Source organism: Tachysurus vachellii, chromosome 2 (assembly GCF_030014155.1).
Source record: "Tachysurus vachellii isolate PV-2020 chromosome 2, HZAU_Pvac_v1, whole genome shotgun sequence".
In the NCBI taxonomy this organism is placed as follows: Eukaryota; Metazoa; Chordata; class Actinopteri; order Siluriformes; family Bagridae; genus Tachysurus; species Tachysurus vachellii.
The window spans coordinates 15,613,950-15,629,254 of record NC_083461.1 but is presented as its reverse complement, the minus strand read 5'-3'; the positions used below and the strand labels follow the sequence as shown (position 1 = coordinate 15,629,254).

The 15,305-nt window shown below is 38.9% G+C and overlaps 1 protein-coding gene across 2 annotated transcripts in view; it reads left to right on the top strand.

The window, feature by feature from the left end:
* The first annotated feature begins 122 nt into the window (after positions 1 to 122).
* Positions 123 to 15,305, top strand: part of spata20 (spermatogenesis associated 20) — a 41,245-nt gene continuing 26,062 nt past the window's right edge. For both annotated transcript variants that reach the window (XM_060858875.1, XM_060858883.1), the window contains exons 1-12: positions 123 to 358; positions 1,026 to 1,163; positions 1,338 to 1,402; positions 1,487 to 1,641; positions 2,594 to 2,737; positions 4,187 to 4,388; positions 4,557 to 4,687; positions 4,795 to 4,899; positions 6,721 to 6,795; positions 7,253 to 7,465; positions 8,715 to 8,907; positions 12,286 to 12,454. In XM_060858875.1, the coding sequence (XP_060714858.1) occupies positions 171 to 358; positions 1,026 to 1,163; positions 1,338 to 1,402; positions 1,487 to 1,641; positions 2,594 to 2,737; positions 4,187 to 4,388; positions 4,557 to 4,687; positions 4,795 to 4,899; positions 6,721 to 6,795; positions 7,253 to 7,465; positions 8,715 to 8,907; positions 12,286 to 12,454 (1,778 nt within the window). In that variant the 5' untranslated portion in view covers positions 123 to 170. The remainder of the gene's footprint in view (positions 359 to 1,025; positions 1,164 to 1,337; positions 1,403 to 1,486; positions 1,642 to 2,593; positions 2,738 to 4,186; positions 4,389 to 4,556; positions 4,688 to 4,794; positions 4,900 to 6,720; positions 6,796 to 7,252; positions 7,466 to 8,714; positions 8,908 to 12,285; positions 12,455 to 15,305) is intronic.

Here is a 15,305-nt window from a genome sequence, read left to right as displayed (position 1 = left end):
TTAACGTGATCCGTCTGATTAAAATAAACGTTGATTTTTGTAAATACGTTGAAATATAAAATCGAAATGGAATTTTCGATCCAATCGGTGGTTCTACAGCGACCCCTTGTGTCTGATTTAGGAAGTTCGCATGTACATGCCGGACTCACAAACTTGTATTTTCCGGTTTTATGATGCTCAGATCAAGCAGGATTCGGTCCCTGTCATCTGTTATTATACCCGCGACCTCCAGGCTGCTCAGTGGAGCCACCTTTAAACAGAGCCCTGTTTGTGTAAGACTGGTGTGTGGACACACACCGACACACACTGACAGCTGCCGTAGACTTCTACACTGCACTGCGTCCCAGGACAGCTTCAGGTAACACACGTGTCGCAGATGGAAACACTGATAGCTGATAGCTCACTGATCACTATAAAAAGTGCACAGCACAGGGTTTGTTAGAGCTTCTTCATGCAGTGTCACTTATGCTGAATGTCAGCAAGCTAACGGATGTAAACAAACTGCTTGTCCAGCTGTTTGTGCTTGTCTGAGTTAAAGGGTGTTTACATCAAGGGAACATAGTGCAAGCTGGAGACAGATATAACCTCACATGGGTCTTGTAGTCAGGGGCACAGAGGCTCAGTGGCTGTCTTGCTCCTCTGGGTACTCTGGTTTCCTCCCCCAGTCCAAAGAAGTAAACAGACTCATTGTCATCTGAAAAGGACGTGTGTGTGGGTGTGTGTGTGTGTGTTGCAGAGGTACTGAAAGCCTAACAAAATGAAAAAAAAAACTGTTATGAAAAATAAAATACACCAATGATGTAATACGCCTTTACGCTGACCCTTAAACTCAGCACTAACACACAACATAATAAGATAACACGTATAACTCGCCACTTTGTTCTAATAAGCTTCAGCTCCTAATTTAATACCAACACATTAACACAAGACAAACAAGCGTGCACACTGAGGACACCACAGAACATACAGCGTTACAGTACATATAGACGTTAAACCTAAACAAACCTATCTGTGTTTGAACCTAGGACTTGTGGAGCAGCTCCTTTCAGTATGGCATCCGGGAGCAACGGACGAGAGAGTTTACGCCAACCGAAACACACAAATCGCCTGAACAATGAGAAATCTCCGTACCTACAGCAGCATGCCCACAACCCTGTGGACTGGTGAGGAAATAGTGTAAACTGAGAAAGAAAAACATGTAGCAATAACAAACGTTTCTTCCACATCCTGCTAATACACCCATTTTATATTGTAAATATCTTTTGTGTTTAATATCTTTACATCTAATATTAGCAAACAGGTCTTTGTATTTTTGTGTTTTTTTTTTTTACATTCAGGTATCCTTGGTGTCAAGAAGCCTTCAGCAAAGCAAAAAGTGAAGACAAACCCATTTTTCTTTCAGGTAACACATCAAACAGCAGGTCGTATGAATCCATTTCTGTCGTCTTGTCCATAGTCACGGTGGTGGTATTTTGTTTTGTTGCAGTGGGCTACTCGACTTGTCACTGGTGTCACGTCATGGAGAGAGAGTCATTTGAGGATGAGGAGATTGGCAAGATTCTCAGTGACAATTTTGTGTGTATAAAGGTTGACAGGGAAGAGAGACCTGATGTTGACAAAGTCTACATGACATTTATTCAGGTTTGGTTCACCCTGAAAATAATCTGTCTAATACTGTACAGTATTTGTTACTATGCGCTAAGTGTTACAGTATGAGATGAAGAGGATTGGATGTTAAATGTAAACATTGTTAAATAACGTAATCGTTGACCTTTTTAAATTTTCCCAAAACTGATTGACAGTTTAATTAACTCCACTTCCCAAGAAAACTAGTGAAGGAAAGATTAATGGGGTTGGTTTATTTTTTAATTTTTATTATTTTCTTTGCTTTATACCACAGCACTATTAAAATATAATCTGTAATAGGTCAGAAGGTTCTGCTTAATTATCACAGCACACCTCAGACTGTACTGCTACTCAATCCACAGGTTTATATTAATGCAATCGTTCTAGTATGTTATTATTTCTATAGCACAAACTAATGTGGATAATCAATGCTTAAAATACATGTCATTTTCCAAATATATGTATAATTTTTGATTTGGTGAAGCTTTCTGTGAGGACACTTGAATATAGTAGATTTTATATTTTTAGAAGATATTTTATTTCAGATTGTCTGTAACACTTTTTTCCTTTAATTAACTTAAAGAGAGAGAGAGAGAGAGAGAGAGAGTAATGATGAGAGTAATGAGAGACTGATGAGAGAGTAACTGTTCATAAATGCTGTGAAAATAGTAATAGGAAATGTAAATGGATAAACATTTCTCTAGTTGATGAAAAAACTGAGATTGCTGTGTTCTTAGAGGAATAAAACTCTTTCACAGGACATGCTTCCAAAGAACAATAATCATTTTACAGGTTGAATGGTAACAGGCTGCATCACATCACATTACATCATTGATGATTACTTTCCCATAACTGCATGCCTATAACTTTTATTCATTCTCATACCCCCTGCTGCTATGATGTGTTATAAGTAAGTGAAATACACATCAGAGATGTCAAGTGGCATTTTCTCTCTCTTCCCTATTAGGCGACTAGTGGAGGTGGTGGCTGGCCAATGAGTGTTTGGCTTACTCCAGATTTAAAACCATTTATCGGGGGTACTTACTTCCCTCCAAGAGACCTGGGGAGGAGACCTGGATTTAAAACTGTGCTTTTGCGTATTATGGAGCAGGTACGGGATAAATCTACTATTGCAAACCTCACACTTATTCTGTTGGGTTTTTTTTTTACATCCTGTTTGCATGCAGTATGGACATGAGGAGACATTATGATGCAAATCAGATGACATTACAGGGGAAATGTACATAGAACTACATGCAGGTTAAATTACATAAGCATAAGAAATTAGTGTCCATTTATAATAATAACAGTAATAATAACAGTTTGCTGTAAATTGCACAAAGGGCACATCAGAAGCTGCATTTGGATTGATGATTGTACAGTAAGTGTGAAAGTAAGTGTGTATAAGAAGCTGGTGTGGATATAACTGCAAACCACTGATTATGTTATTATGCACACACCACATGCAGCAGCAGGAATAAGCATGCAGCACCATGGCAGATACACAGACGGACTGTTCACACTTGAACAGCCGTGGGTCATCTTGTTTCACGTTTCATACTGCTCATACTTTAATCTGGGGTTAACACTTAATCCTGCGTATTCATAATCTCTCATTTTACCTTGTACATTCATAAAGCCTAACATTATTATCGGCATATTTGCAGCACAACTCTCAAAATATCAAAACTTGCCTGATCTTTAAGGATTGTGTTTAAAATTCTCCAATTCTTGTTATATTTCACTGCTTTGTAATCTTTTTTGGCCTTTTTACATTTGTTATGTAGTTATATGATATCCAAATTTCAAGTTATTTTTGACCGTTTTGACTTTTCTGACCATAACTATAAAAGAAAATTAGTTGCTCCAATTGCTGTGTTTTACATCTGCCTTGTTCCCTTAAGTGCTGCAACAACTATTTATATATATTTATATATAACAACACGTCAGGTTTCTCTTAGTGGTTAGCACGTTCGCCTCACACCTCCAGGGTTGGGGGTTCGATTCCCGCCTCCGCCTTGTGTGTGTGGAGTTTGCATGTTCTCCCCGTGCCTCGGGAGTTTCCTCCAGGTACTCCGATTTCCTCCCCCGGTCCAAAGACATGCATGGTAGGTTGATTGGCATCTCTGGAAAATTGTCCATAATGTGTGATTGCGTGAGTGAATGACAGTGTGTGTGTGCCCTGCGATGGGTTGGCACTCCGTCCAGGGTGTATCCTGCCTCGATGCCCGATGACGCCTGAGATAGGGGCACAGGCTCCCCGTGACCCGAGGTAGTTCGGATAAGCGGTAGAAGATGAATGAATGAATGAACACGTCAGGTTTCTATGCCTGTACAAAACACATGATATGAGAATGGGATACTGCTGCTAAACATCCAGGTGTAACATGTTAACACAGCATTATTTCACACTTTGTGCGCTTGGCACCACAAAGTGGGGCGTTCAGAGCAGAGTTTCATAACCTCGAGAAAAAGTGTGAAATGATCCACCACCTGAGGTTAAAAGCAGGGTTTAGAATGATCTGTGCTGACGTCTCCTCTGTGCTTGTTCCCTTTTCAGTGGCAGGATAACAGAGAAGCGCTCGAGTCCGGTGGGGAACGGGTGATGGACGCTCTGCGGAAGGCCACAGTCATTTCAGCTCACTCAGAACAAACTCTCCCGCCAGTTCTAGATGTGGCTCACAGATGTTTCCAACAGCTGGCTCACTCATACGAGGAGGAGTATGGAGGATTCAGTGATACACCAAAGTTCCCCACACCAGGTAGACAGACGCTGGAAGGATCTGAATATAAGTAGATACAATCCGCAAGAGCTACCATTGATGAAAACTATTTTGGTTCTCAGTAGATTTGCACCAATGAATCATTATGATTTTCACTGCTATACTGATTGCACTTGCGTACACAGTGGCACTGTTTCTGCCTTCCAGTGAACCTGATGTTCCTGTTGTCATACTGGTCTGTAAATCGTGCCTCCTCGGAGGGAGCAGAGGCGCTGCGGATGACTCTCCACACCCTTCGAATGATGGCTTTAGGAGGAATTCATGACCATGTGGCTCAGGTAATTTAAGGCATTGCCAAAACTACGGTGATTAATGTGCAAAAACTAGAGCATAAAACTGCATCAAGTCCTGTGATCTGTCTTGCTTCTTTTCGTCTATGTCTCAGGGTTTTCACAGGTACTCTACGGACTCATCCTGGCACGTACCTCACTTTGAGAAGATGCTGTATGATCAGGCCCAGCTGGCAGTGGCCTACATCAATGCATATCAGGTGGCTCTATGCATGTGTGTATATACTGTATATGTGTGTGGGTGTGTGTATGCTTGATGAACATATGGTATGTTTTTTCCTTTCTCTAAATACTCCCGTTTCCACCAACACAAATATTTCACTTCATTGATCTGCATAGAGATATTTTTTACACTCTCTCTATTCATGTAAAAAGTGGGAAAGTCTTACAAAGAAGAATATTACAGCATGTATGTGTTCATTTATTAAGACTGTTTTCCATTCACTCAATGCCATTTGTAAAGTTTTATACCACAGCACTGTTGGTTTTGGTATCTAACAGTTGTACAAGATGCAAGCTTTATATCCATGTGCTGTTCTAATGCACTAATTAATGTGACAGCTTACATGGGGACGTGTATAGGAGGAGAATTTTATTTCCTATTTTTTGAAGGAACTGTCAGAGGCAACGTCAGTAGCATAAATTTGGTTCCAGTAGCATAAGAAGTTGTTTTTTGTTTGGTGTATTCATTTCAAGAAAGGAAAAAAGACAGTGTGAGGAAATGGCTGGAGGGTTTGGGAGTGCTGTTACATTTATTTTTTAGAAATTAATTATTAAGGAACAAACTGGAACAACCTGTGGAAACAGTTTAGTTCCTGTGATCACTGACATCATAAACAGCTATTTCGGGTTTTTCCCTTGCCAGCCCCTCTTTTTTATTTTTTCTTGAAGTTTAAAAAAAACCAACCAAGTAAACAACAAAAAAAGGCCCAGAGCTTGTTACTGAGGAACCAGTAACCCGTGCAGAGTCTTCTGTCTTGAAGACTCTCCTGTGGGACTGACCATTACAAAGTCAAGTCAAGAAGCTTTTATTGTCATTTCAACCATATATAGCTGTTGCAGTACATAGTGAAATGAGACAAGGATCATGATCTGGTTTCTCCAGGATCATGGTGCTACATAAAACAAAGACAGGGCCAGGACTTAGTAAGTAGTCTTAGCCACATAAAGTGCAACTGTGCAACCTGGTGCAAACAGTGCAGGACAAGACAAACAAGACAGTGCAGAACAAAAGACAGTGCAGAACAAAAGACAGTGCCGTTACAAGACAATACAAAAAAATACAAAAAAGACAATATACCTAAAAATCGTAAATAAAAGCACCATATTGAATCCGGAGTGGCCGCTGCGTGCTACTGCCGTGCCGCATCTTGGTTCAAAGTGCTGACATCTGAGATTCGTTCCATAAATATAAAATAAACATCTACTTACAGAACCATTACCATTCATGATTCTGTTTGGTTCGTTGCGCTTTAGATATTACGATCTGTCTGTAGTGTCAGACATTCAAGTCCCTGTGAATGAGCTGTTACTATAGGAACGCTAACATTTTTAGAACAATTTATGATGTTACAGACAGAACTGATTTCAGAGCCGTGCTGCTACAGAAAATGAGTCCACACGTTCTGATTTGAGAAATCAACAGCGTTATGGTATATATTCTTAATATAATTTTATTCTTTATTCTTTTTTTTACTCTTATTGATTCAGTAGTCATTAAGTAGCATTTTACTACAAGTCTGTATGGATGTGAAAGCATTGGCAAATTGTTGTGGGTGAGGAAACATAAAGCATTTTGGAATGTGCTGTTAAATAAGCAACTAAGTCATCACACAACCTCGTTGTTGATTATTGTCCTCTTACAACCCTAGCATATTTCATTCTTTATGTATCATGTTATGTATTTTTGTTATTATATTTTAAGTTTATGAACTTTGTTTTTGTCTTTGTTTCTCTCCATGAAAACCATGACTTAGTTCAGCACACAGATGGTGTGACACTGTTGCTGTTTTTTGATACAGGTGTCTGGCGAGCGCTTATTTGCAGATGTGTCCCGTGATGTGTTGCACTACGTCTCCAGAGACCTTAGCCACCAGGTGCACCATCCTTCTTCTTATTAGTTCTTACTCTCCATTGCTTTACAGTAAGCAGATGGAGCTAAAAAAAGGCAATTTAAATCCTTTGAATTAGGGTTATATACTACTTATAATTTATGATGTAACTATGAGGAGTTGATCACTCTAATATACCTCAAGTGCATTTGTTTTGCATGAGTTTTTGTGGTGTTGGTCAGATGCCTCATATTTACACTAAAAGGGAGAAGTTACATCGCAAGGGTCAGCAATGCACTTTTCTTGTACTTTCTGTGAATCTGAAGCTCTTAGGATGTGTTTTAATAAGTCATCCTGGGAGTAACTTTTCAGAATTTCGCTATAATTTATCCATGTAGGTGTTGTTCTATTCTGAATTAAGTGTATAACTTCATAGTTTTGTGTTAGCATAGGTAATGGTGTATTCTAATTGTATTATATAACACTGTACTGCCCCCTGCAGTCTGGTGGCTTCTACAGTGCTGAGGATGCAGACTCTCTGCCCACGACTGAGTCGAGCAAGAAGAGGGAGGGAGCATTCTGTGTGTGGACAGCTGCGGAGATCAGGGAACTGCTCTCCAACACTGTGGAGGAGGCCACTGGGGGTGTAACACAAGCTGACATCTTTATGCATCATTACGGTGTTAAAGAGCAAGGCAATGTACAGCCAGATCAGGTTGAGTATTTAACATTTATTTATAAAAGTTCCACAATGTGCTGTGTGGAGAGAATAATTATATCAACCTAAAAACAGGAAGGAAAAATAAAATGTATTGAAATAAAGGCATGGACACACACACACACACACACACATACTGATCCGACATAACATTAATCTGCTTAATATTGCATAGGTCCCACTTGTGCCACCAAAACAACTCTAACCCATTGAGGCATCAACACCACAAGACCTCTTATGGTTGTGTATGTGTATCTGACAACAAGACATTAGCAACTGAGCTTTTAAGTCCTGTAAGCTATAAGGTGGTTCTCCATGAATCAAACTTATTTGATTATGGCATCCCACAGACATTCAGTAGGGTTAAGATCTCTGGAATGAGGAGGCCAAGTCAGCACCTTGAATTCTTTGTTATGTTCCTCAAACCATTCCTGAACAATTTTTGCAGTGTGGCAAGGTGCATTATCCTGCTGAAAGAGACCACGGCCATTAGGGTATACTGTTGCCATGAAGGGTTGTACTTAGTTAAGGTAAGTTGTACGTATCAACATAACATCTACATGAAGGCCAGGATCCAAGGTTTTCCCTGCAGAACATTGTCCAGAGCATCACATTGCATCTGCCGGCTGCCTTCTTTCCCAATGCATCCTGGTGCCATCTCTTCCCCAGACAAGTCAGGCTACTCTGTTACCCTGTTATTGGTTCACCAGTTGTACTTCTTCAAATACTTTTGGTAGGTCCTAAGCATTGTATCACTGGAATTCCCTTTAAGACCTCTTGGAGATGCTCAGACCCAATCGTCTATCTATCAAGATTTGACACTTGTCACTCAGTTCTTTATACTTTGTCACTCAGTTCTTTATACTTGGTTCTAACACATAACATTTGAGAACTGACTGTTCACTTGCTGCCTAATCTATCCCAATTGTTGATACATGCCATTGTAACGAGATAATCAATGTTATTCACGTCACCTCTTAGTGGTTTTCATGTATGGCTGATCGGTGTATATAACACCCAAGTATTTATATACTGCAGGGTATATATTGCTGCAGACATGATGTAATCCATGTGGAAAATTGTCTCTGAAAGAAATTTCTAGGAACTTGGGGACCAGGTTGTACAAAATCTTAACATTTGTTTGTAATTTTAGTATTATAACTGTTTAACCTATTACTTTGTATTATGAATGCATTGTCTGATCTTTGTGTTCCTCTTTTGTTTTTGTATTTTTGTGTACGTGTAGGATCCTCATGGAGAGCTGCAAGGTCAGAATGTGCTGATTGTGCGTTATTCTGTGGAGCTCACTGCTGCGCACTTTGGCCTGAGTGTGAACAAGCTGACTGAAGTGCTGGCCAGTGCCAAGGCCAAACTGGCCGACGTGCGCAGATCACGGCCTCCACCTCACCTGGACACTAAAATGCTTTCCTCCTGGAATGGTACGATCCATATGACCGTATATATTTTCTCTTTTAGCCTTTTTACTGAGACCTATGCAGTGATTAATTGAGTTAACCAAATTTAGTTAAACAAGATGCTATAGGTACAGCATTTCATGTCAGTCCACTTTGCAATAGGACGATGGTATTGGGAGGCGCTCGAGGAGGCCTGATGGTAATTGCTGGGGTCTCCTCGACTGGGCACAAGTGGGGCAGGACTCTTAACATGTACCTCTTAAAATCGCTAGTCATCGACAACCACCAGAAGGCGTTCTGCACTATTTTGGTGGTTTGATAAATGCCTGGATGACCAGAGCTGAGTAACGTGGATCCATTTAATGTTTTTTTGACGGAGAGTGGTGAGAACAAACCGTCTCAATTGAGGGCATTTGGGGCGGTGCCTCGTTAAGATCAGGCCTCTGAATTTCCTCCGTGATCTTCCAATGCACTGGAGCAATAATGATGCTTGAAGTTAAAGTTAAAGCATGTGAAAGACTGTGCCCACCGGGCTTGATGGGGTTTAAGTCTTTTTGCGTTCCTGATATAAGTTTTTGTGATCTATGATGACCTGAAATGCACTACGGACCCCTTCCATCAATGTCTCCTCCAACCAGTGTCTCTAGCTTATGGGCAGTGCATTGGTCAGCCTGTACGGCATAATGAGGTTTTTATAGTGACCATGTGACGTTAGGAATGCCGTCTTCCATTTGTCTCACTTGCAGATGTGAATCAGGTTGTAAGCACCTCTTAAATCAAGCTTCGTGAATACAGTTCCTGTGCTTTTCTGAGTTGTTCTAGCAGAGGGGGAATCAGTGCCAGATGATACCTGGTACTTCAGATACCTGAATACCTGAAGTACCTGACAGTGATAGCATTTAATCCTCAATCCTCCTTTCTTCTCAATGAAGAAAAATACAGTTTGACAGACTGATGAACCTGCTGCAAGGCCTTCCTTGATGTATTTCTCCATTGCTTTTGTTTCATGGAATTCTGTCTAATCCTGTATGGACAGGAGCTGAGGCTCACCTTAGCAGATCTGGGGGCTGGTTTTTCCTTACAGGCGGCACAGCAATGACCTCCTTGACCACAGTTGAAACAAAGCTTTTGGCACAGGTGGCACTGATGTTCCTCCACGGATACTCGTGTCTTGCCAAGTTGCATGGCATCACATGTAGCAGAGGCAGACGGGTCCTGGCCTCCCTCGGTCCTTGCAAACAGGGTAATGTTGTGAGACAGGTCCAGGTTGTTATCACGGCTTGTGGTGTCGGGTTCAACCCATCCCTGAAGATAGCCTTTAGCACATTATTGTTCCAACCACTCTGCCTGTATGCCTGTAGCAGCAAGTATTAAGATAGCAACAGCTTGCTGTGTAGATAGAACTAACAATAATTTGCCTCCGAGCGCATTAAGAGCGTGGTTTAAAAGTCCTTGAAACAGAAAGTGAAAAGTGTGACCCGTAAGAGTTCAGTACTCGGACACTGGTTGGTTCCCTCTGGTGGCTAGGAGGAGGAATCGCTGGTGGCGCTGTAAAACTTAGCAATTTTGAAGAACGCTTTAAGCACCGCCCACTCGGCGTAACCCTCCCCCCAAAATCTTCTTTTCTTCAATATTCAGAACTAAAAATGAAAATAATTCTAGGTAATCTTCATTCAGTAAAACGTTCATTCATTTTACAATTTAGTTGATAAATGACTAAAAATGACTCACTATCATAACTGTTAATTGCTGTTGGATTTCTGTCACCTATCATGTAAAACTACTTTCCAATAAGCTGTCACAGCATTTTCCTTTGGCTTCACTATGAAATACACATTTTAATTTTAACACACATTTAATTCAAGGTATGGATTTAAATGTTATTACATATGCAAATGTCTGCAAATTCAGTTAAACGAAGACATATTTGCATTAACAATTGTCCACTTTTTAAAAATGTCAGTACAAAAAATATACTTGTTAGGATATCAGCCACTAATGAAGCTTGATTGTAATGTCTATTGTTGTAAAGAATTAACCAGTTCACTTATAGTGTCAAATAATTCAGAGGCATGATTAAAATAGAAATCTAACCCTCTTGATCATGTTTCCTAAATGGAAGACTGGATTATTATGTTTCCTAATAGCACCACTACTGTGTTTTTTTTTTTTTTGAGACTGACTAATACAGTGGCACAATTTTTACAGCACATTCTGTTCTGTGTATTTGCTGAGGTAATGAAAAGCTATCAAAACCTTTATAGGGTTTCTTGGTCCTTACAAAGCTCTGTGTGTGTTCCCAGCTCCTGTAGTGATTAATAAAGTGATTCTTTTAATTGAAGTAATATGAGACATTGTTTAATCAGAGCACTCCTTGGAGGGTGCGATACACTACATTACCCAAGCCAAATCACTAAGACTGTATCTGTACCTCCAAAGGAACTTGGAGTAATCAATTAAGACATGGCTAACTGATGGGTATATTGTTAACGCTTCTGTGATTTTGGGGCCAGTTTTGCTTCAGTGATGGATGAAACATGCCTTGATTATTTTTGGTGAAAAGAATCTTGAAGCTTTGCTATTTATATTGTATACTATTATACTGGCTTACTATTACTGGTGTGGAGACATTTTAATATAGGATCTATATAATATAGCTATAGTATAGGTATAATACAGTATTAGTATCTATAGATGAAGCAAAGGTCAGGATTTATGTGGCAGGAAATTAAATTATCGGTTGTGCCAGATCAGTCTTTTTTTTTTGTTAGTGTCTAGACCATTTGCCTTTTGTTATTAGCTATCAAATGTAACATAAAAACAAGGGACAAGTTACAAATAAATGCCTAATAGCAAACAATTAATTAAATGAATCTAAAATAACTCTATGAGGACTAAGGTTTGCCAGTATATTGCAGCATAAAATAGTACTTGATCCAGCACGTCCTGTTATTTTATTTTATTTTATTTTTTATTTTCTTTTTTTTTTCACTCATGTGTAGCCTTGTATAGTAACTCTTGTGTAGTAATCAGTCAAGGTGAAGAAATCACACCAGGTTTGCGCTATTTTTTCACACTGTTAATTAGTTGTTTTGAGTTGTGGAATAATAAAATAATGCCAGTGTTTTGTTCATACATTTTTGTCATTTAAATGTGTTGAAAATAAGCTGACAGTAAGTAGCACTCATCTGATACACTTACAGCACATTATGGTCTGTCTCAGATGCTCTTAAACATTTTTTTGGGGGGGATTTTATGTTGTAAAAATATATCGGTGTGAAATTCCTGTAATTAATCCTCACCTTGTGAGCTACACTCTGAATAATAATAATAATAATAATAATAATAATAATAATAATAATAATATGGATGAATTACATGTAGTCTTACATATTGTTCCAGGGCTGATGCTGTCAGGTTTTGCCCGTGTGGGGGCAGTATTAGGAGACAAGACTCTACTTCAGAGAGCAGAACAGACTGCACGCTTTCTCCGAAAGCACCTGTGGGATGAAGAGAGACAGCAAATGATGCACTCGTGTTACCAAGGGGAAAACATGGAGGTTGAGCAAATGTAAGCAACATTCCTTCAGTCTCCCTCAAGACTAGATTACACACTTACAGAAATCAGTAGATGCAAACAAAGATGAGATTTCTGTGTTCTTATACACAAAGAAATGTTAGTACTGTTTTATTTATTTAGTTTGTATCTCACAGCAGACATTAAAAAAAATGTATCTCATATGGTAGTATGTAGTGAGTGCAGGTTGTGGCACAAAAATGTGTTTTCCTTTATGCAAGAAAACTAGCAGATATTCAATACTGTTTTCAATTGCACTCAATTCAAAATTGCCTTAAGTAGAAGGAGAAATAACCCAGATTCAGTAGAAAACAAATGCACATGGGCAGTGACTTAACTTCTCTGTGCCTTCAAAGAGTTTCCTAAAAGCACTGCAAGGAGAGCACAAATATATCTCTGTTTTATTTGCTATTTTTCCCAGACCAGGGCTCACTAATGCTATCAGAAGATGGATAACACTGGTCAATTACAATTAGGTCAACAGCAAATACATTTTCTATAAATAATAATGATGCTGTACACAGAATAAAATAAATGCAAGAACTGGGAACTGTGTAGGTTTACAACTGGCAATCCATTTTATTTATATTTCAAAATCCATGCTTCTCCCCTGTATTCTGTATTTTGGTCATTTTAGAGTATGAAGACATGGGGAAATGGGAAAAGCTCACTTGTAATAAAAACTGTTTTACAAAAAGGTACATCGAACACACTGCTGCGGTAGGCCTTGCTTATAATCAGCTTAGAACATCCTTAAGAAACATGTGCTTTTTAAATGGTACACCACTATCTGAAGTAACAATACTTTTTTGAGAATATTTATGTATGGCAGTATGAAAGCCATAAAAATGGCAATTCCAGATGCAGTGTTCTTTTCATTGCTTCAACAAACACAAAACGTTTCATAGCCTGCAAATCATTTTTGGCAAGCATTCGTCTTCTCTCTCAGCTCACAAATGCTTAGTGTTTTTTTTATTTCTCAGGACACTCAGGGAGGACACGGGGCTGAGCAATTTTAAGCATTCGAATTATTTCACGGTTTCATGCCAATAAATAATGAATCAGCATATTTCTGTTCTTAACTCAAATAGCAACAGATAACACTGATTTCAAAGATGTCTTAATCTAAAGCATGCTACCTAGCTAACTAATTTACACCCTGAGTGTGCAGATTAAACTGGTTACTGTTAATACACAGTAGTATAAATGTATTCATCTGAAACGTCTTCTTGCCCTCAGTGGTGAATATTTCTTTTTCAATCTAATCGTTCTCATGTTTCGTGCCAGCCATATTACGGAGCTTATGCAAGTAAACAAATTGATGTTAACGGACACGGGTGTCTGTTTATGAATATTCAAGATTATTGGGCAAACTCTACTGCATCTTATTCAAATATACCGTATTACTGTAGAAGGTATATAACTGTATAATAATGCATGAAAATAAGACGTTATTGTAGCTGCAATTAAATGCATTTGATTTCTGTTATATGCAAACAAGAAACAAATGCTGCAAATATAATTACATGTAGATTTGTATTTTAAGGTTATAAATAAATTGCTGATCTTAATACTCCATAATGAAATTAAGCGTATTGTAATTACATACACTGTGTCCACTTTATTAGGAACAACTTCTCACCTGCACATTCATTCAGTGTTTACGCAGTGTTTCTGCCAAATGATTGGTCGATTAAATAATGGCATGAATGTGCAGATGTAAAGGTGTTCCTAATAAACCGGTGAGTGGGTGAAGATTTGAACACTCATTGTTTTATCATTCCGTGTCTAGTTTATATTTTACCTATTGCAAGATTGCTATACAGACTGAAGTGCATGTGGTGAAGAGATCATAGCAGATTTGCCAGGCTTCAGAATGATTAATTATTATTTACTATAAAATTGGGAGTTAATCAGTCAGCTGTGCCTGTTTGTCAGACATTAAATACATAAAGTGCTTTTATTCTTGTGTTGTGTTCACTCTGGCCAGTGCCTGAGACCCATTTGATGTCATTCAAATCCCAAAGCGTCACTGTCTTTTCCATAAATGTCACTAGTGCTGTCTGTGTGTTTAGTAGAGATTTTAGAGGTGAGCACATGATTTATCTTTGCTCTCTTTTTTGGGTCTGGTACAGAACCAGCTGACAAAAAAAAGTGAACGAATGCCATATTAGTAAATTGAGATAAAGTTGTTGAGAATGTGATTATTATTACTCGAACTTTTTCCACATGTCAGGTCGCTGTGGAAGTTTGCCTGTTCATCTCTGGGGTTGGGGGTTTGAGTTTTTGCCCTGTGTGACCATGGAGTTTGCATGTTCTCTCTGTGCTTCGGAGCATTCCTCTGGTTACCCCAGTTTACTCCTATAAATACATGCGATTAGCAACTTTAAATTGTGTATGTGTGTGTTTGTGTCCTGTAATGGGCTGCCTTGTGCCCTGAGACCCCTGGGACTGACTTGTGGCTCTCTTTGACTCTGTGTAGGATAAGCGGTTCAGAAAATGTATAAATGCGATGAATCTCTCCTGACATCATATTGAAAGTGACAGCCTTGTACCGAGGTCAGCTTTATTATGCAGCATTTTTTATTGCCTGATTTGTTTGGGATTAAAATGAAAGGCAAATACTTGTTTTAACTGGATACAATTGAAATCTTCTGCAGAAGGAGTTCTACTTAAAAAGAATCCCTGGCAATCTCTGACGCAAGCAAGTCATTTGAATAATTTAAAAGAGCAACCCAGAAAATCAAGTTAAGCACCTGCGTAGGTCTGAATGCAGAGAATGTTCCCTGCATATCTGTTAAATAATTTTTTTTTAATTTAAGTGATCAACATAACTCTTAATACA